Source organism: Girardinichthys multiradiatus, chromosome 2, assembly GCF_021462225.1.
Source record: "Girardinichthys multiradiatus isolate DD_20200921_A chromosome 2, DD_fGirMul_XY1, whole genome shotgun sequence".
NCBI classification, from domain to species: Eukaryota; Metazoa; Chordata; class Actinopteri; order Cyprinodontiformes; family Goodeidae; genus Girardinichthys; species Girardinichthys multiradiatus.
Window position 1 is genome coordinate 6631306 of NC_061795.1, and position 21379 is coordinate 6652684.

General features: G+C 41.9%; 1 protein-coding gene across 3 annotated transcripts; it reads right to left on the reverse strand.

Moving 5' to 3' along the window:
* rfwd3 (ring finger and WD repeat domain 3) lies at nt 1-20742 on the reverse strand. 3 transcript variants are annotated; one of them, XM_047354249.1, is made up of 14 exons: nt 20571-20742; nt 20331-20397; nt 11226-11515; nt 10886-11139; nt 10696-10760; nt 7317-7514; nt 7115-7206; nt 5786-5900; nt 5305-5548; nt 4609-4759; nt 3792-3968; nt 3428-3642; nt 2049-2263; nt 1-1354 (listed from the first exon to the last, which is right to left on the reverse strand). In XM_047354249.1, the coding sequence occupies exons 3-14, from the start codon at nt 11513-11515 to the stop codon at nt 1211-1213; spliced, it is 2160 nt and encodes a 719-aa protein (XP_047210205.1). In that variant the 5' UTR covers nt 20331-20397; nt 20571-20742; the 3' UTR covers nt 1-1210. The 3 variants fall into 3 exon arrangements, with proteins under 3 accessions (XP_047210205.1, XP_047210197.1, XP_047210189.1); XM_047354241.1 differs by having other exon boundaries at nt 20309-20397; XM_047354233.1 differs by lacking the exon at nt 20331-20397.
* Between the last annotated feature and the right edge of the window lie 637 nt (nt 20743-21379).

Genomic DNA, 21379 nt, shown 5'->3' on the forward strand with positions numbered 1-21379 from the left:
AAAAAAAAAACAATCTGTTTATTAACTCAGAAGTTGTACACAAACAGCTGGTAAGAAATATAGATTATATATAGTATATACATATAACATTCCTAAAAACAGAAGGGTGAAAGAGTGGAATTACTTTGGCACTTAAAGTTTCTGAGAACAGGTCATGACATTTGATGGAAATATGTGTGAAGAAAAAAACATTTGCAATGAATCTTAGTCTAGTTAACTTTAATGATCTGTTAAAGATCAAACAACAATCACGTCTAAAGAAAGTGTATTTAATCTGCATGTTGACATTATCTAGATGGATCTTTCTCTTCCAGTTTGACTGCTCAAGTGGCACGTAGAACTAAAAATAGCTTTTAATGTTCATGTTCACTTTCTCTAACTCTTCAAAGATTTGAGCAGAGCAGAAAGGTCCAATCAGTATCAAAACCAAAGAACAATTTCTTTGTGTGGTGATGCTGCCAGCCAAATAAAGCCAAAATTTGCACTTAGATCCTGGAGGTCGACTAACGCACAGACATCTCCAACAGTAGCTAGCCTTAGAAATGTCATCTGGGCTTCTGCAGCTGCTTTGAAGATAAACAGAAAGTTTGAAACTGCTTATATTGGACTCAAGTCGACCTATTCATAATTTGTACTGCTGTGATTAGTGAAATGACGCACAAGTCAGCTGCAGATAAACCAACCTTACTTATATTACGACACTGGAACACAAAACACCAGGCATCTTGACTGAATCAGAGCAGCTTCTGTAGCTCTGAGACTTGTTAGATAGATCAACTGCAAAGGAGATGTTGCAGAACCTGATGGTAACTGATGGACATGTCTCCGATTCTGTGTGGTTCTACTGTAATCTGGACAGTAACATAGATTACGTAGATTACAAACCTTTCACCTTCATTAGATCCGGAACATGAAAACATAATCCACAAGCGTGTCTGCAGCTGAGGAGCTAAAACTGAACTCTGCAGGAGACTCACTGAGGATGTGTGTGCTGCTTTCACACTAATTACAGAGACATTTCTTTTACGTAAAAACCACGTTATCACACAAACATAAATCTTCGGTTTTAACTGAACAAAAAACAAAAAAAACAACAAACAAACAGGAATAGCAAAAGTGTTCCCACTCATATCAGCCAATGATCAGTTGTTTATCTGAGGAGATATCCAGTGGCATGTAACGTCCCACATTTCTACCTAGATGTCCTCCTTCACTCCCACTTGTAAAGTTTCAGCATCTTCTCTGTAAGAGAAGCCAGGAAGTTCTCTCCATTCACAGAAAAGGGGCTGATGTCCAACACCGGGAGGTCAGCTGGAAGCCTCTGAAGCAGAGAGCCGCTTCCCGCATCCCACACCTGAGGAAGAGTAGAACCAAGACAGACAGACAATTATGAGAAGTGCTTGGTTGCTGTAAAATCTAATAAAGGATTTTCCATTGATTATTGAGAGGGGTATGAAGAATCTTTGACACTTTTTGTTCAGTTGTAAATAAACAAAACAACAATAATGTCAATTGCCTTATTATGTAAGAGATACCCATCTCATTTTTAGCCAGAAAAGAACTGCTTGGCTGAATGAAAATGACTTTAAATCTCAATCTGCTAGGGGTGGGGATTATTTGGGGATCAATTGTATTTTCGGTGTGGCCAGAGAGGGCAATTAAAGTACACCCAACTAGCCAATTATGTTATTTGCATGCAGAGCACAAGCACGCGCGTGCACATACACACTCTTGTTTTGCTATATGTAGTGAGGACCATCTGTTGACTCCCATTGATTTCCAGTCATTTTCAACCCTTTCTATGCCCTAACCCTGACAATAACCCTAAACCTAACTATTACCAGTGCTTACCTAACCCTAACCTTAACCTAAACTCAATTCACACCTTAGTCCTAAACCTAACTGTTAGCAAAATAGGTCGTGAGGACCAGCAAAATGTCTTCAATTTGGTACAAACGGTCGTCAATTTGATGGTGAAATCTCACTGTGATGCCAAGACAGGAACACACACACACACACACACACACACACACAAACAAAGGAACTACCATGGTGGAGTTGGAGGCCTCGTCCCCAGCACAGACCAGCATCCCACGTCCATCTGGATTCCTGAAGACCGTGTTCTTGGTGAGCAGTTTGCAGGATGAGCCGGCGCTGAATGTCTGCAGAGGGGAGCAGGAGCAGCTGGGCTGCTGACTGGGGTCCTGCAGAGGGCCAACGGTCAGTTCCATCAGGACGCATCGTACAGTCTGATGGGAGCGTCCTGCAGAATTTACAGCATTTACTGAGCAGAGCTGAATGCAGTGATTTGACCGTAGCTGAAGGGTACATCGAGAATTGAGGACACAACAAAGCCATTGCATATTTCTACATTCAGGGTAACCATGCATACTGTTGGCCCTGTCTTTGAGGCGTTTAACCCTGTCTCTCCAAGACATACCAACTGTATGTTCCCTCTTTCATCCTATAAACCTGAAAACTGGCTCAGAGTTTATCTGCTTAACTGCATTCATGTCCTAAAAGCCACTAAAGGATCTACTACAGCCATTAACATTTACTTTCTTAAATATAGAAAGTATTCCTGGATCAGTGCTTCTGTGGGGGTTTCTTGTGTGTATGCTTTATTTTCTCAAACCCCCAACAGGTCCTGGCCGCCAGGTTCTGGTACTGCTGCAGGTTTCTTCCTGTTAAAAGGAGAGTTTTCCTTGTCACTATTGCTCCATGCTTGTCCAGGAGGAGTGAAGGCTGCACGTCAATGACTAGATGTATTCTGCTGGATCTCCTCAGAAAGCTCTTCAACCAATTTGAATATTAAAACTGAACTTGATTGTTTTTAAAAACGTATATTCTTGTTGTAATGTTCAATTAACGTAAACGGTTATCCATAACCTTCCCCGTCTTCTTTTATCGCCACAAATACGTAGGCAGATAAGTATGTATGTTTAAGAAAGAAAATGTTTTCTTTATATATAAATGACAATGTTGAAAGAAGGGGGAGGAGATAACCAAAGAGGGACATCAAAGTTGAGATGGTTTAAAATTATATTTGAATAGCCACTTTACTGTAAACTATGGCGATGTCTTCATTGTATGCAATACCTCTGACAATTTAAAGAAAATTGCAAAAAAAAAAAACTAAACTGCATTGATTCATAAATAGGATCTTTTTTTTATAGTAAATTTCTTCGAAGCATCTGTTGTAAATTGGCACCTTATATATAAATAAACTGAACTGTAATCATTCCTCATTCAATAACTGTACAGCTTCTGGACCAGCCCATAACTAAACGACTTAAAGAGGCTTAACAGCCTGACCGTAGACTGTCTACATTTGTCTTTTCATTTGTAATAACTGTCTTTTGTTCAGTTGCGTCTTGGGTACTAGCAGAACTGTCTAATAATTACAATCGCAGAAACAAGGTCTTACCCGGCCGGTATGTGACCAGACAGTGTCTGCTCTCAGTCTCCACCTGGATGTCTGTGCAGCCACCACTCTCTAGAGGCAGAATATGGGGTGTGTAGGTGGTCTCATTCACCTGCTCCCAGAAACAAGCCCCCTCCAGTGAGCCAGCAATCAGTCCACCACAGGGGAAAGAGCTAGAAGCCATCCGAGGGATGTAGCCCAAAGATGCTACTGGACACCTAGAAGCACCAGAGTTTCAGGATGTTAGACCTAACTGACAATAGGTTGGGTCCTAACGTGCAGATGCGAAACTCTATTGATCCGTCAGCAACATCAGTCGCTGGATACAGAGTTGCAATGCTTGTCAAGCCGTTTAGAGAGTTTTTACCTGGAGCGAAGAGGTGCAAGCTCCTGGATGTGTGTGCTAGTATCTCTGGTGTCATAAACGAGCACAGAGCCGTTGCTTAGACCAGCGTAGATGTAGTTACTGTTGTCCAAAGACCAGCAGCAGCTCCATACTGGTTTATCCGTTTTATAGGTCTGCACCACCGTGTTGGTAAGCAAACTGCAAAGCAAGCATTTATGATTAAAGACAAAAAGAGGGAGGTTTCTGAATGTTATGACCCATACAGGAAGCCTGCTGCAGCAGATTCAGATGTAGTCTCTATCAGGGTTTCCCTCACATTTCCTGTTCCTACTGGTTCAAATAAAGCCTCAGGACTAGTCTACTACTACATGTACAGTAGAAGAGTTCAGAGCAATGTCTTCACAGCAGATAGTGTACTGCTGGACATGTTACAAAAAGGAGAGAGCATGCACCTCTGATTTAGGACTGCTGGTTGTAAAGTTGTGTCCATGGTTTCCATTTGGAGAGTTCTACGTGCTGATGCTCTTCACTGGCCAACACAAAAACCTTCAGTATCATGCAGAGCATCTTTCATCAAACTCGTTTTTAGGTCAATTATTACATCATAATAAAGGTAGCTAAACATTTGCGAGACTTCATAAAGCTGTTGCGAAGATTTCCATAGGTTGTAGTTTGACCGCACCATATTGATTGCTCCTCATCTAGAATGAAGACCTGAACAGCCTATAAACAGGCCTGATGGATTTAATGGCAACGAGAGAAGGTTTCTAATAGATTTTAATGTTTCTTTGTGAAATGATTTGTATAGTACCGTAGTGACAGTCCTACATGTTCATACCTGGTCAGTTTAACTGTGTTGTCCAGCGAGGCAGACAGCAGCAGACTGTTGTTCTCCCTGCTGAAGGACAGACCTCGTATCTGTTTGCTGTGGATGGGGACATACTGACTAGCTTTCATGTTCACCAGGCTCACCTTCTTCACTCCACAACCTGAGCAGACGGAGGAGAAAAGTGACTTCAGGTGAGTTCCATGTAACTCCTCAGGCCTGTTTCTATGCTCTGCATGTTGATCCCAGGGGCAAACAATTAGGAAAAGCAGCAAGCTGCATTCACACATTAGGAATGTAAGATTTATTCCACTTGTAGCAGGGCAATATATATTGTTTACATGTTAAACATATACAACGAACCACAATTGTCTGGTGGGGATTGTTGAAGTAGTGTCTCCTCTGAGGATATCACACAGCAGAGTTGGCCAAGCAACCATTCTGACTTTTAAGGTTGCGTTGCACTGCATCTGGCTAAGGCAGTGCAGGGCACAGCAGTTTATTCTCATAGTTCTTCTAAAACTGTATCTGTTCTCTCAGTGCTAATATAGCCAAAGTCACACTGACAGGAACCCAAAATGTCGCTGCATTTAATTATTCTATTTTATTTAGATTCTCTATGACAGAGATGAGAAGCAGATGCAGTGATAAAAGTTCTGTAATAATGACTCTTAATGAACACCAACTAGAAATAAGACTGTATGTTACCAGGCACTAGTGTAGCGTGAGGGGAGGGCTGTGAGGCCAGCAGGCAGCACAGAGGTTCACAGTAGGACAGAACTCTGCAGCCACCAGCCTGAGACACCAGCACTGCCTTAGAAAAGCTGTACTGTGCTGTCCTGGAGCCATCCACCCTCTGAGACAGGCTAAACAGAGGGGAGAATGAAGAGGAGGAAGAGGATGAGAGGGGAGCCGAGCTTCTGGCAGTCTGGGCCATCAAGGCCTTCAGCTCCTACAAAAACATGCACATAGATGGACAGATTGGAAAACATGCTAAAAATACTCAACTATGAGTTTTATTTAACAAGTTAAAAACACAGTGAGGTAAATAATGTCCTGGGTTAGGCAGACAACTTGAAAAAGGTCTGTTGCTTCTTTCTAGAATCTAAAACATGGAGCACATGTTGATATGTTTTCAGTTATCTGCACAATTTAAAAAACTGAAGAGACTAGAAGCTGCCAGTGATACCTGCAGCTCCTGCTGAGCCTGTCCATATTTGCTGGTGACAACCTGAAGCTTGAGTTTGTACTCCGCTGACTCCAGTTCAGCCTTCCTCCTCAGAGTTTGCTCCTGATCCAGAGATCTGAACACACACACACACACACAGACAGATATTCAACATGCCATAAAAGAACAAAAAAAAAACTGACACACAGACACGCACACAATATTCCTTATGCACATCAAACATATTGTTGGGTAGCAAGGAGGAAGAAGACAAATCAGAGACTGAATGAGGCAAAAGAAACAATGATGGCTGGATGCTAATCAAAACTTCAAATCTGCATTAAAGCACAATTTTTAAACCATCTCCTTGTTTTTTCGGGACCGGTTAAGCTAGGTTTATACTTGACGCATTGAACAGGGCGTGAAGGTGCGCGCGCCAACAGTGATGCATTCGAGCCGCACGCTGTTGCGGCACCTGGTCGTGCAGCTCTGAACTGTTGTAACTTGGCGTGGACCGCGTGCGTGCACTGTACTCCATTCAGAATCAACGAAGCTGAAGGTGCAAACATTTCACAAACAAATGAATTACTTCTTCATGAACGAAAGGAAGAGAGTAACAGAAAATAAAAACAACAAAGACTGTTAGACTGTATGCATTACCAGTATTTAAAGTTTTTCTACCTTTTTTATATAGAGTCTGAAATTGTATCTAGGTCCAGATTTAGAACCCTTACGAAGAGGTCAAAAAGCTTTTTCCTCTTCATTGTTTGCAAGAAACAGAATGACTTTGATAAGAAATGTTTCTGATAGTGGCATCAGCCATTTTAAGCACTTCTTCTCACTTTGACTACATTTCCACTGGTTATCTAGCATACTACCCTGTGTTTTCAGAGAATACTGCAGCAACATCAGTGAGAACTCCTACAGCGCTTGTTCAGGCTCACACCGCAGTGGATTCACCCTGAAGCGCGACTCTAACAGCCTTTAGGGACCCCGACTTACCAGGGGAGATGGTCACAGATCCACATCAGCTGACTTGAAGCAGATCCTTCAAGCATAAATGACACTCAGAAATCAGATTGATTGTCTGACAACAGCAATGCTACACCATGTTCCTCCACCATTACTGCATTGAAAGTAACCTCCTGTCCTTTTGCAATGCCGGCTTGCTTTGTAAAGTCATAGCTGTGCTGGAGTTTATGTCTCCATTTGTGATCAATGAATGGTCAGGTGGAGCTCAGAGTTGACACGTCTGTGAGTTTATGAGGAAAGAAGCTACTGTGACCCTCATTCGTCTTTTACTGACGCGTTCTCTGTGTTAGCACTGAAGGAAAAGAGGTGAATATTTACCTCTTTAAGCCCTCCTGCTCCGAGTTGTCCAGGGCTCTCAGCTTCGGAGCATACAGCAGCACAATGTCTGAATGCTTTGCTTTCTTGTTGCACTGAAAACAAACGGAAAAGAAAAACATAAATGCTGGAAAAACCAAAGCTTGCAGTTTTATCATTATGGCACTGATACACTTTCTGTTAAAAGTACAGTGGCCTTGCTCACCTGTGGACATTTAGCAGCCGAGCCCTGAGCCTTGAGCCAGCGCCGAATGCAGATGTTGCCGAAAAGGTGTCCACAGCGCAGAGCAGACAGCCTGTGTTCGCCTGCTGTCGTCCACACCTCAAAGCAGATGGTGCAGGTATCGCCTTCACTTTCCCCACCGTGGGATGGCTGGACTGAAGACGGGGCTGCAGGGGTCAGCTGGAGGTCACATTATAATAGTTACTGGAGGTCCAGTGGTGCAGGCAGGTCAAACTGTGGTGTGGTTATGTGCAATAAACCTTCTGCACAACTTCTGCCATTCATATTATGTAGTGGTGGCATTCCTCAAGTGTGTCCCAAGCTTCATTACAAATCTAATTATTATTAAAGTACCTTTAGAAACCAGAGTTAACTAAAATGTTCTAAAATTACAGCCAAAACAACAATAAAATAAATTCATTACCATCAATTTCAAACAAAAGGCATATAAAGAGAGATGAACAAAACGGTGAGACTGTTAAGACATATGAGCCACAACTATAGGAAGAACACCTGTCTGTTTGCTGACCTGCTGACAGATCCACAGGTGGACCCCAACAGGATAGTTGTTTTACAACTGCATGTATGCTCACAGCACATTAATCTCTGTACCATGGATTAGCAGCGCCTGACCTAGCTAAGAACGATATCTACAGTCCATAATACCATCAAAAGATTCAGATAATGTGGAGAAATCTCTGCACATCAGTGGCAAGGCTGAAAACCTGCATTGAATGCCCGTGACCTTCAACCCCTCACTGGCACTGCATTAAAAGCCGACATCATTTTGTAACAGATATTATCACGTGAGCTCAGGAACAGTCCTGAAAACCACTGTCACTTAACACATCATCGCTACATCTACCAGTACAAGTTAAAACTCTATCATGCAAACCAACTCCATATATCAACAACGGCCAGAAACGCCGCCGGCTTCTCTGGGCCCGAGTTTATCTGAGATGGATGGGCGCGAAGTGGAAAAGTGTGCTGTGGTGTGATGAGTCCGCATTGCAAATTATTTGGGAAACCTTCTGGGCCAAAGAGGAAAAAGGACCATCTGGATTGTTATTAGGGCAAGGTTCAAAAGCCAGCATCTGTGATGGTATGGGGGTATGTTAGTGCCCATGGCATGGGTAACATGCACATCTGTCAAGGCACCATTAATGCTAAAAGGTATATACAGATTTTGGAACAACATCTGCTGCCATCCAAGCAACATGTTACAACATCATGGCTTCGTAGTAAAAGGAGAGCGGTCACTGGACCGGCCTGCCTTTAGTCCAGACCTACGTTCCATTGAAAATATGTGGCGCAAAATATGACAACGGAGAACCCGAACTGTTGAGCTACCGAAGTTGTACATTAAGCAAGAATGGGAAAGAATTACGACTACAAAGCTTCAATAATCAGTCCTCAGTTCCCAAACGCTTATTCAGTGATGTTAAAAGGAAAGGTGATGGAACACCGTGGTTATCATGCTCCTGTCCTAGCTTTGTTGGAACGTGTTGCGAGCATCAAACTCTAAATGAGTTAATACATGCAAAAAAAAAAAAACTTTATCACTTTGAACATTAAATATGTTGTCTTTGTAGTGTGTTCAGTTGCATATAGGTTGAATGGGATTTGCAGATCATTGTGTGAAAGTGTGTTTGGTAAAGGTGTGGGTCACCGCAGGTTCATACCTCTACCCACCTCTTGAATATATACACCTATTTAATACAACATGTCTTGTTCTTTTTTTTCTTCTCTTCTTTTTTCAACATTCTGTATATGGCTATTGCATATTTAAAAATAAATATTTGATACGCTGCCGATTTCACAGGTTTCCCCACTTTCAAAGCATGTAGAAGTCTTTCATTTTTATCATAGGTTCTCTTCAACTGTGAGTGACGGAATCTAAAACAAAAATCCAGAAAAATCACATTGTGTAATTTTTAAGTAATTAATTAGCATTTCATTGCATTATATAAGTATTTGATGTATCAGAAGAACAAAACTTAATATTCGGTAAGAATCCAGGCTCTCACAGGCCTGTTAGTTCTTCTTTAAGCAGCCCTCCTGTTCTCCACTCATTACCTGTATTAATTTGTTATCTGTATAAAAGACACCTGTCCACACACTCAGTCAAACAAACTCCAACCTCTCCACAATGGCCAAGACCAGAAAGTTGTGTAAGGTCATCAGGGATAAAACAGTAGACCTGCACAAGGCTGGGATGGTCTACAGGAAAATAACCAAGCAGCTTGGTGAGAAGACAACAACTAGTGATGGCGAGATGAAGCCTCTTGAAGCGCTGAGGCTTTCCATCCAATTGCTCGACTTATAAATAAATGTAAAATAGGCAGAATGATTATAATAACGGTCTTTATTTGACCAGGTGAAGCCTCTTTGAGATTAAAACCTTTTTCCAAGATAGATTTATAAAAATATGTTCCCTAACTGGGAATGGACCCCAGATAACATAGGTGCAAGAGCCAACTCTTAATCACTAGACTACCAGCAACTGCAGATGATCCTGGGGAGCGATTTTATACAAGTTGTGATAAATATATTTCTATTTGTTCCAATAATTTCATCTTTCTTGCTGATTCCAAAGGAAAAAAAAACATTGAAACAGATTGCTAATGCACACGCAATACGATCCTAAGACAACTAAACGTGACTGAGAATCAGCAGCGTTGTGCTGCCCCTTATACTTGGAGTCACACGCAAACCAGTGAACTAGTTCCTGAATCAGTCAGGTGGTACGGCCATGGTACGTCACCACAAGCCTCGATACGCGCTTCACAAAAAGTCTGCCCGGATTTACTCAACACATGCTCTGAAGCATCGGCACACTGGACACATCATTAGCAACAACTGTTGGTACAATTATAAGAAAATGGAAGAAGGTTAAGATGACTGTCTATCTCCCTCATCCTGGGGCTCCATGTAAGATCTCACCTCGTGGGGCATCAATGTTCATGAGGAAGGTGAGGAATCAGCCCAGAACTAGACTGCAGAACCTAGTCATGACCTGAAGAGAGCTGGGACCACAGTCTCAAAGACCATTAGTAACACACTATGCCGCCATGGATTAAATCCTGCAGCGCACGCAAGGTCCTCCTGCTCAAGCCAGAGCATATTTAGGCCCACCTGAAGTTTGCCAATGACCATCTGGATGATCCAGAGGAGGAATGGGAGAAGGTCTTGGGGTCTGATGAGAAAAGTAGAGCTTTTTGGTCTAAACGCCACTCGCCGTGTTTGGAGGAAGAAGAAGGATGAGTACAACCCAAAGAACACCATCCCTACCGTGAAGCCTGGAGGTGGAAACATCATTATTTGGGAATGCTTTTCTGCAAAGGGGACAAGACAAAAGTACCTGGAGGTCCTGGATATGAGAGCCTGACCTTCCACTTCCTCCAGCTGAAGCAGCGTCTGTACGGCCTGAAAACAAAGTCACACAAACATTTCACAGAAACATAGATGAGGATGGAGAAACAGAACATGACACAACTTAGCACAAAACATGCTAGTAAACAGCATCAGATGGGAATTTCTGCCAGGCTTACTGGGTGCTCTTGCTTCTTGTTGTTGAGAGTGTTGGATGGAGGTATTAGGAGAAGGACCAGCAGATGATGGAGGTTCAGAGGCCTCCACCCCAACAGCTGGGTTTTCTTCAGTTTCCTCCTCAGACTCACTGGCCTCAGTGGTGCTGCCCGACTCTGGCTGAGCTGTATTGGCAGCTGGTGCTCGGAGCAGGAAGTCCGGGAACCCTCTGGAAGGTGCTGTAGTCTGGCTAGGGTAATGAACCCTGAGACCCTGCCTGGAGCACAAACACACGTTCACACTACAATTATGCTTTGGACAAAGCACAACAGCTGGGGGAAGAATGCTTGTAAAGTTCACCACCTGAGTGTTCTCCTTATCGGGACCCCTTGAGTTGCTGAAGGAACAGCTGAAGCTCCATCCACAGACCGCTGACTGAAGGCCCAAGTGGCAGGAAGCCTGAGAGGTGCCTGACCTGTCTGCTGTGCTCCACTGCTGTCATCTTCATCTTCATCCTCATCCACCTCAGTGCTGCTGCCTGAATCTGAAATGACGTGTGGCACGTTGACATCCTCAGCTGCAATCACAGCTTCTGGCTGCCCACCATTACCATCCTGCAGGACCCGAGGTGAGTCTATCTCCATGGCCTCCATCTGTACAGAGTAGGAGAAATAAATAATGATAACAGATAAACCAGTATAAGTTGAGAACCAGCTTAATGGTTGGATTTGGACATAATTTGGTCCACATCCAGACCAGCTTAGATATGTAGATGACTGGGTTTGTAGGGAGCTGGCATGTCTAAAATGGCAACAGACAACATAGGTGGAGCAACATGGTTATAGGCGGCTGTCGGACCATCTAACAGCAAGTCAACATAGTGAATGAAGGTCAGCAGACCAAGAGATATTTCTTGTAGACACACTAGGCAGCACCACCAGCACCTAATGGTGTTGACTTGGTTAACAACGTGGGCCTGCGTAAACTTAAGTCATTCCATTCTGCATTGGTCTTTCAGCCACCTGAACTACTGGGTCAATCAAATAAGTGCATCAGGCCTACTCTAACACATAATGCAGACACTATGTTATATTGCTTCTATGACGGAATAAACAAAGCCCACAACCCGATTACAGCGATGAATAAAAAACAAGCTTCATGGTTTAAACTGAACTCAATGACCATGACATTACAGTTGGATAAAATGCAACATGACTGTTCTGACTGTGGACGCTATGAAAACAATCGGATACGTCTTCAATTTACAGCCACATATGGAAGTGGCACAACTTGGATTTTCATGAGGCAAAGTCAATCCAAATTGGGCGGTTCTGTCTGCCATGAAAAAAGTGGGATATGAGTCACATTTGCCTGCTGTGTGAACATAGCCTTAGTGTTACTATTTGTACAAACAGCCATAACATTTTAATTCAGAGTTTCTCCTGCCATAAACAGAAAAATCCAACAATTAGTGCTAGCTTTAATTCAGCTCCTTCCTGGGTTCTTTCTGCTGCCTGATTGTTAGGAAGAAATATGAAGAAACACAGTTTGTAGATATTTTTGTTACATTTTATAAAAACCAAGACGAAGACGAGAAAAGTCAACTATAACCAAACATTCCTACTAAAACTAAAGGCCAACCAATAAATAAGTTAAAGATCAGGTTTTCTCCAGTTGATCACAGTGTTGTTGCTGGTCTCACAAAAATATGGACTGAACAAGAAAAAGCTAAGTGAGATGTGTGTGTGTGTAGTTGTTTGAGGGCAGGGGTGTAGCAAGCATTTTAGAGGTGTGGGGGATGTTGCTTGTCTGTGGGTGTGAGATTCTTATGGGCTGTATGTTTTATCTTTTTATCTTAACATCATCTCACTAACTTTTCCACGAGATTTGTTGCAGTTTCATAAAAAATACTTATGAATGTTAAATAATGTAGTGTAAACCTGCATTTATTTAAATGCTGACCTCTGAGCCTTCATGTGTTCTCTCTGAAACAGATGCCTCCAGCAGCTGTCTATCCTAAATCAGAAGGGTGCAGAGGTAAAGATTGGGCTCAAGACTGATGTGGGAACATTTACATGAAAAATAACATTTAACCAGGCATTTCAAAGAGCTTCTGATGCTAGGGGACGGTGTAATAAATTGTGTGGGTTAATACACCCAACAACCAAACATATAGACTTATCCACTTGCAGCATCTGCATACTTGAGCTTGGACTACAAAATCGCAGCGTAAAATAAAAATGGCAGATATGTGACATTGGTTGATGGAAGTTCATGACCTTGTTTGGCTGTTCTGTTAAGAGTTCAAAAACCCTAACAGATGATAGAAAAAACTGAATGCATTGAATAACATGACCCAAACAGAATACAAAGATATCTACGCAACAACTGGAGGGGCTTAATTAAACTTTTCTGCACTCCTACAGACTCCAAGTACACAACAAAATGCTTTATAAGGACTAAAAAAGTAAATTTTGCATCATATGTCCCCTTTAAATACTTACACAAAAAGTTTAATCGAAAAATATGTCATTTATTCATCTAAATAGGCTTTTAGCTTTTTACAATAATATCACTCACAGGATTTCTCTTGAAAAAAGTTGTCAGTCTTGTCTTGCCATTTCTTTTCTGCATCTTAATTATACTAAGTGACAAAACAAGATAATTAAAATCTTGACAATGTCATGAATCTGACAGAGAGATTGCTTTTTCTGGCAAACATATGCTAGCACGTCCTGAGAAACAATATGTTAGCATTAAGCTACTTCTGTGTCGATTTATCCTCAGCAAGAACTCAAAATAAGATCAGACAAACAAGACAGCGGGAACCTGAGGCGGGACAGCCAATCAGCAGCCAGTGTCAGGTTTCAACGAGCAACAGGAGAGGGAGGGGGACAGGAATGGGAGGGAGGGGTGTGGTGAATGGGGGGAATGGAGAAATACAGTGAGCGCAACATGAAGCAAACAGACTGGAACTGTGGGACACCGCTATGGGAAAGGTGAGGGTGTTAAAACAGCCAGACCCCCCACGGGTGTGACGACCATGTTGGAGGACAAATGAGCTCCGACACATGCTCAGATCAGTCAAGCAATGGCAAACAAACTGCAGTAGCTCCTCGTGACAACTGTGCAAACAATAAAACATTAAGTCTTCCTCACCTCACTGCTAGCTGAGGTCACTCATAAACACATGGATGTGCTGAGTAAAGGTCACAATCAATTCAGATGTGAACATATTAAACCTTCCAACATTAACTGGTAGATCCTTCGAATTTTAGCCAATCATAACTTTAACTTGCCAGTAAGGCTGAGACTTTCTGTATTGTTTTATGTGGATGTGGACTTGCAGATGTAACAAGCATTTGTCTACTTTTACATGTACATAAACTTTTGATGTCCAGTTTGTTAATGGACACCATGTTGCCAGCAAAAGCAACTTTAACTATTCTGTAAACATCTTCCACAAGGTTTAGGAGCTTCTTCATAGTTGAAGGAGAAAACCAGAACTGCAGCTCTAACCTTGCATATTCTCACTTTCATTTGCGTCTTATATTATAACCATTTTACAAACTGCATGAACAGAGCCAGTTTTTCCTTATAATATGCAATTTCTTTTTTTAACTTTATTTATGAATAAGCTTCAGTTTACCAGGATGACCAACCCTCTGAGTTCTGTTTGATTTAGTCCAGGTCAATTAATGAGACACTGTGTTGGGCGGTTCCCAGCAGCTGTTGATCTGAAACAACGCCAACCTCAATGACTAACTCCTGCAAGAAGCATCTGTAATCAAACTAATTCCATCTGTATGCCCAATCTGCTTATTCAATTCAAAAATTCTATTCAAATTCAATTCAATTCAAAAATACTTTATTAATCCCGAAGGGAAATTAAATGTTGTTGTAACTCATTATGAAGGTTTCTTCAAAGAGTCGTTGTAGATGCTGATGGCTGTGAGCAGGAAGGATCTCCTGTAGCGCTCCGTCTTACATCAGATCTGAAGAAGCCTCTGACTGAAGACACTCTGTTGTTGTAGGACAGTCTCATGAAGAGGATGCTCAGGGTTCTCCATAATGTTCTTCATTTTATGAAGAATCCGTCTTTCCACAATGATCTCCAGAGGTTCCAGAGGAGTCCCCAGAACAGAACCAGCCTTTTTGTATCAGCTTGTTGAGCTTTTTTAAGTCCCTGACTCTGATGCTGCTTCCCCAGCAGATGATGGTAGAAGAGATCACTCTCCACAACAGACTTATAGAAGATATGCAGCATCTTTCTGCAAACACTAAAGGACCTAAGCTTCCTCAAGAAGTACAGTCTGTCCCTTCTTGTAGATGGCTTCACAGTTGCATCTCCACTCTAGTCTGTTGTCCAGATGAACACCGAGGTATTTATACTCCTCCACCACCTCCACTTCTTCTCCCATGATATAAATAGTTTTTGACTTATTCCTGTTTCTCTTGAAATCTACAATCATCTCCTTTGTTTTAGTCACATTCAAAATGAGATGATTGTTTCCACACCATGCCACAAAGCGGTCCACCAACTTCCTGTACTCAGCTTCTTGTCCATCTCTGATCCACACCACAACTGCAGAATCATCTGAGTATTTCTGCAGATGACAGGAGTCTGTCTTGTACTGGAAGTCTGAGGTGTACAGAGTGAAAAGGAATGGTGAGAGTACAGTCCCCTGTGGTGCTCCTGTGCTGCTGACTACCTGGTTAGACTCACAACCCTTCAGTCTCACAAACTGTGGTCTGTTTGTCAGGTAGTCTTTGATCCAGGAGATTGTTGAGGCCTCCACCTGAGTCTTCTGGAGTTTTTGACAAAGCAAATCAGGTTGGATTGTATTAAATGCACTGGAGAAATCAAAGAACATGATCCTCACAGTGCTGCTGGCTTTGTCCAGATGACAGTGGGTTTGTTGAAGCAGGTGTATGATGGCATCTTCAACTCCAACTCCACAGCGATAAGCAAACTGAAGGGGGTCCTGATGGTTTACTGTTTGCTTACTCAGGTGGGCCAACAGGAGTCTCTCTAGGACCTTCATGATGTGAGATGTCAGGGCAACAGGTCTATAGTCATTGAGGACTGATGGGTGAGTTTTCTTTGGTACCGGAACAAGACAGGAGGTCTTCCACAACACCGGAACCTTCTTCTGGGCCAGGCTAAGGTTGAAGAGGTGCTGCAGAATCCCACAGAGCTGCTCTGCACAGGCCTTCAGGACTCTAGGGCTGACATGATCTGGACCTGCAGCCTTATTCCTATTCAGTCTCTCCAGTTGTCTCTTCACCTGACTTCTTGAGACACACAGGTGGAAGCAAAGGCAGCATCAGCATCTTCTGATATGGTTGAAGGCAAACATGTAGAAGCAGAAGGGTCTAGGGCTGAGGTGGAAGATAAAAAATGTGAGATTTTACTGGACAGCTGTGGGTCCTGTGGGTCAAAGGAAGATGGAATGTCTGTTTGGCTGTGAGCAGGAGAGGAGGATGCGAAGCTTGTTTCTGAACTGAACCTATTGAAGAATGTGTTCAGTTCATTGGCTCTGTCCAGACCTCCATTGGTCTGATCATCCTTCTGCTTGAAGCCTGTGATCTTCTTCATCCCTGTCCACACATCTCTGATATTGTTTTGCTGGAGCTTGCTCTCCAGCTTCTTCTTGTACACCTCCTTGCTGTCTCTTATCTTGACTTTAAGTTGCTTCTGTATAATCCTCAATAATTCTCTGTCTCCCTCTCTGAAGGCTCTTTTTTTCTTGTTAAGCAGGTCCTTCAGGTCATTGGTGATCCAAGGTTTGTTATTGGGGAAGCATCTCACGGTTCTGGTGGGGATGATGTTATCCACACAGAAGTTTATATAGTCGGTTACACACTCAGTCATGGCATTGATGTCCTCTCCATGTGGCTGGCACAGTGCGTCCCAGTCTGTAGCCTCAAAGCAACCTTGCAGAGCTTCTTCAGCTTCCTGTGACCCTTTTCTCACAGTCCTCTTTATTACAGGTTGCCTCTGAACAAGGGGCTTATATTTCGAGCAGAGAAAAACAAGATTGTGATCTGATTTGCCTAGAGGAGGTCTTGCTGTAGAGATGTATGAGTCTTGACATTTGCATACAACAAATCCAATGTTTTGTTTTCTCTGGTAGAGTAGCTGACAAACTGTTGAAATGTTGGAAGTGTAGCAGAGAGTGAAGCATGGTTAATATCACCAGAAATTGCCACAAAAGCATTGGGGTTTTGTGTCTGTAGCTTAGCAACAACTGAGCTGATGGCATCACATGCAGTGTCGGCAACAGCGGAAGGTGGAACGTAAACTGTTGCCAAAATAACACTGGTGAACTCTGGGTAAATAATATGGATGAAAACTTACTGCCAACAGTTCAATATCTGGACTGCAGAGATGACACTTCACAGTTACATGTCCTGGATTACACCATCTGTTGTTCACAAGTACTGCCAGTCCACCTCCTTTACATTTGCTGCTCCTCTTTAAATCTCTGTCTGCTCGTATGGTTAAAAAGCCCGGCAGAGAGATGCTGGAGTCGGGGATATGATCCTGCAGCCATGTCTCAGTAAAACACATGATACTGCATGCCCGGTACTCTGGCTGGGTCCTTTGTAGGGCTTGGAGTTCATCCAACTTGTTTCCCAACGATCTCACATTGCCCATCAAAATCGACGGAAGAGATGGTTTGAACTTCCTCCTCTCTCTTCTCTTAGCTCCTGCTCTGCATCCACGGCGTCTCCTTTTCAACTCATCAGGGATTTGGGGTTGTAGCTGAAGTATTATTTGAGCTTTTGATATATTAATCAGCTGCTCCCGGTTGTAAGAAACAACCTCGTTGCCATGGCAATGCATCATAACAAATGTCCAAAAATAGAAAGTATTAAGAAAAATCCTCCAAGCTTCTAGAATTGCGCGGCGCAATTCTAGAATATGTATACTTTGTTGCCTCGTTTAGAGAACTCCATCAATGAGGGCAGCTAAGCAGTGTGCTGCAATAGCCAACAGCAATGACCAATGGTAACACACCTTCAATTGCAATGGCATACTGAACACTTGTCCAGGTGCGCCCGACAACAACAGCCCCGAAATGTAATATATTGTCGACTCTGATGCTCCATCTACTCAATGTTTCATCTTGACACAACCTGCAACATGATGAAGCCAAAGAAAACACCGCCAAAAAAAACCACTGAACTTCCAACAAACAGAGAACTGAGAAGACATACAACTAAAGTCAAATGCTGGGAGAAACAAGCAGAAATACTGGAACAAGGAAGAGTCACCTATTAGGATCTGAAAGATGTAATAAAAGATGGTCTTACGGTCTTAGGGGAAAAAAGAAAATGCTATTAAAAAAGTAAGAACTGAAATCAATAGACTGCTTTGCAAAATAGCTCCTGAGTAGACAGAGACGATGAACTGATTTGAGTCACAAAATGGGGAAACTGGCTGAAAACATCGATATATTAACCCTCTTCGCCATAAAAAAATCCAGTACCATTTTTCTTCAATAGACTCCATGGTTCAAATAGATCAGCAGATACAGCAAAATGCTTTAATGGATGTTGTTGGGAAATAATTGTTTAAACAGATGCTGATGGGCAGCATGTATTCTTAAAACTGAAAATATTCCTTTGATGTCAGTCAATTTCTAGTAAGTATGCTAATGAAGAGAAAAATAACCTACTGTATGGAATTACAACTTTTAACAAGGAATTATAAATCTAATATTTAACAGAACACATACTAATAGGAGAGACTTTAACCCAACACCAGATGAGTGGTCACACAGATGGCCAACAGGCATAATCACAGTCATCCAGATCATATAACGGGAGCTCTTATGAACCAAAACATGCTCACTGGTTTCTGAAGAGAACAACACAAGAATCGAAGACAATATAACTGGAAAAATTAAACGGTCAAGCAACATCCAGAACAGATTATTGGTTAATAGCTAATTCAGCAGCAAGATATAACTTTACCACTTAGATTCCAGTGACCCTCTAACGGATCACAGCATTATAAAGTTGATAGCAATGCCCCTCAGCCAAAGAAAGAACTGTGACGACTGATTTAAATGCAACTCCCGTTTGGTAAAAAAACAAAACAAATTGCAGTGATATGAAAAAAAATTTCTCATTCGACAGAAAACCGGTCGCAGTTTTCCGGCCAATCACAAATTTTTAAAAAGCCTGACCTGCCGATTCCGATTTTGGCCAATATCAATTTTTCCCCCCCATAACTGACACTTTTAGGTGTTATAAGGTCACAAAACACCTTCAAAGTTTATTCCAAAACATTGAACAATACAAACTTATTTAACTGCACAAGAGGTAGTGTTCTCAAATAAAAATGAAACGTTTACAGCAATGCAGTTCCTTTAGTCTCTCATTGTTGTGTTTGTGCCAGTTTTGTTTGAAAAAAACCCAAAACTTCCACAATAGGTTAGCCAAGTAGATAAGATCGATTTCACATGAAAGTATCAGCCAATCACTGACCTCCAAAAATAAAGGAAATTGGGTCTGATCGATACATTTGGTGCACCCCTGATAAAAAAAAAAATCATTATAGCCTACTGAGGCCCTCGGCTAGCAGCTGAGATCCAGGAACACTGCTCCCAACCTGCCCACAGCCCATTGTACCACTGCCTTCAGGAAAATGGCACAGAACCATCAGAATACAGACTAACAGACTCAAAGAGAGCTTCTTCCCAAGAGCTGTCCAACCATCACTAGTTAGAATTTTAGACAACCCCCCACCAAGGCAGGACAATGTATTTTGCCCAACGTTACGCTGCACATTACTTACTGTACTCTAATACTGTATCCTGCTGGTCGTTGCTATACACATACTTTGCTTTATTGCACTATTTACAATACTTTATTGCCAATCACAAAATGTCGCTATGCATATGTTCCTGTGTATGCATAATGACAAAAAAGAATATTCTGTTTCTATTTTTTTTAGTAAATATACAATTGGGATTAAAAAAAACGTCATGTACATGTATTTAAGTGGATAAATATTGGGCCGGTAACAAGTGTAGACTGTTTACCAGAACTCTCCCCATTCGGATGGTAGAAAAATTAAAGAAACCTACTCTTTACATCTCTAATTAAATGTCAAAGCCATAAACAGCCAAGCTGTTTGATAGGTAGCTAATTAAACAACACAAATGCTCCATAAACGGAACCATCCGCAGACAACCCGGAAATCATCCAGAACTTGACCTTTAGTTGATCCACTTAGTTGGGCTCCCCGCTGTTGGCGCTGTGCTCTGCGTCTCAGCTCTGAAATAAACACAGCGGTCTAACGAGGCCTACAAGCTCAACAAGCAAAACGTTGCTTCAATTTAAACTTTTTTGAGTTGGACTTTAAACAGGCACATCTGCTTCACATTGCACTTTAGTTAAATATGTCTATGTCATTTTCTTTATATTTTTACCTGAAATCTGTGAAAGCTTTACCTCATACTACCAAGGACTTGTGATGGTAGAAGTCCATCATCGAACAATGTCGTAAATGTTGCGTCCTCTATAACGTTAAACACAGGCGTTACGTAACAGCCAATGTTACTGTAGAGTTAATAGAGCATGAGTGTTAAAAAAAAAACATCCTTCTTGTTGCTTCAGCTAGTTAATAAGCTAGCATTAACTGTCGTAGCGTAGCTGTTAGCAAAAGTATTACAGTAAGAGGCAAACACTCACCGTTAACAGCAGCTGGTCCAGCTCCCGATAACTGCACAACTTAACCGCATGGCTAACAGCGGTTGGATTTTAGCGGATCGGGTTATTGTGGGTTTATGAGTTATTTGCAGTTCATACAACAATAAAAGCACGCAGGTCAGGAGTCGAATCTCCCGGCTCAGGGAGCTCTTCTTTTTCGGTTTATTTATTGACGGTTTACAATCGCAGTTTATTACCGCCATCTGCCGGGCTGAGGTGTGATCCACTCAATATTAACAGCATTTGGGGTTAAAAAAAAAAACCTTACTAAATTATTTTATCTAGTTGTGTATGCTTTAGAATCGTTTTCATTTTACCATAAAATGTGAATAAAGCCCACTTGATATGTTGATAACTGTTATTGGAAGTCTGCCCTTCTCATTTTCTCTTTCATATTTCTGCATTCTACCAGAACATGCTCAACCTTTTCTATTTCTTCACAATGTGCACAGATCTCTGAAGGATGTTTCCCTATAATCTCTAACCCACTATTTAGACTCATGTGCCCAGTCCTCAAACCAGTTATCCATGCTTCCTCTTGCCTCTTCATCACACCGCTCCCTTCTTGTGATTACCTCCCTTTGTAAATTATGCTTCTCAGGTGCAATGCCTTCTTTTCTCTTCTGTGTTCCATCTATCCTGCCGTATTTTATTTATGTTATCTTTAATTATCACTTTAATTTCTGTTTTTACTTAATGGCTTCTTGGCCAGTCTATCCACGCGTTCATTTCCCTCAACCCCCTTATGTTCCAGCACCCATGTGAATTGAATATTTATTTTTTCTTGGTTC

Bases quoted from the DNA above. Each gene is read 5' to 3' on its own strand.
- rfwd3 (XM_047354233.1), bottom strand. From the start codon at position 11,515: ATGGAGGCCATGGAGATAGACTCACCTCGGGTCCTGCAGGATGGTAAT. The intron at 10,761-10,885 runs GTAAGCCTGGCA...CTTTGTTTTCAG, and splicing joins ACAAGAAGCAAGAGCACCCA to GCCGTACAGACGCTGCTTCA. The intron at 3,969-4,608 runs GTATGAACATGT...CTTGCTTTGCAG, and splicing joins AACACAGTTAAACTGACCAG to TTTGCTTACCAACACGGTGG.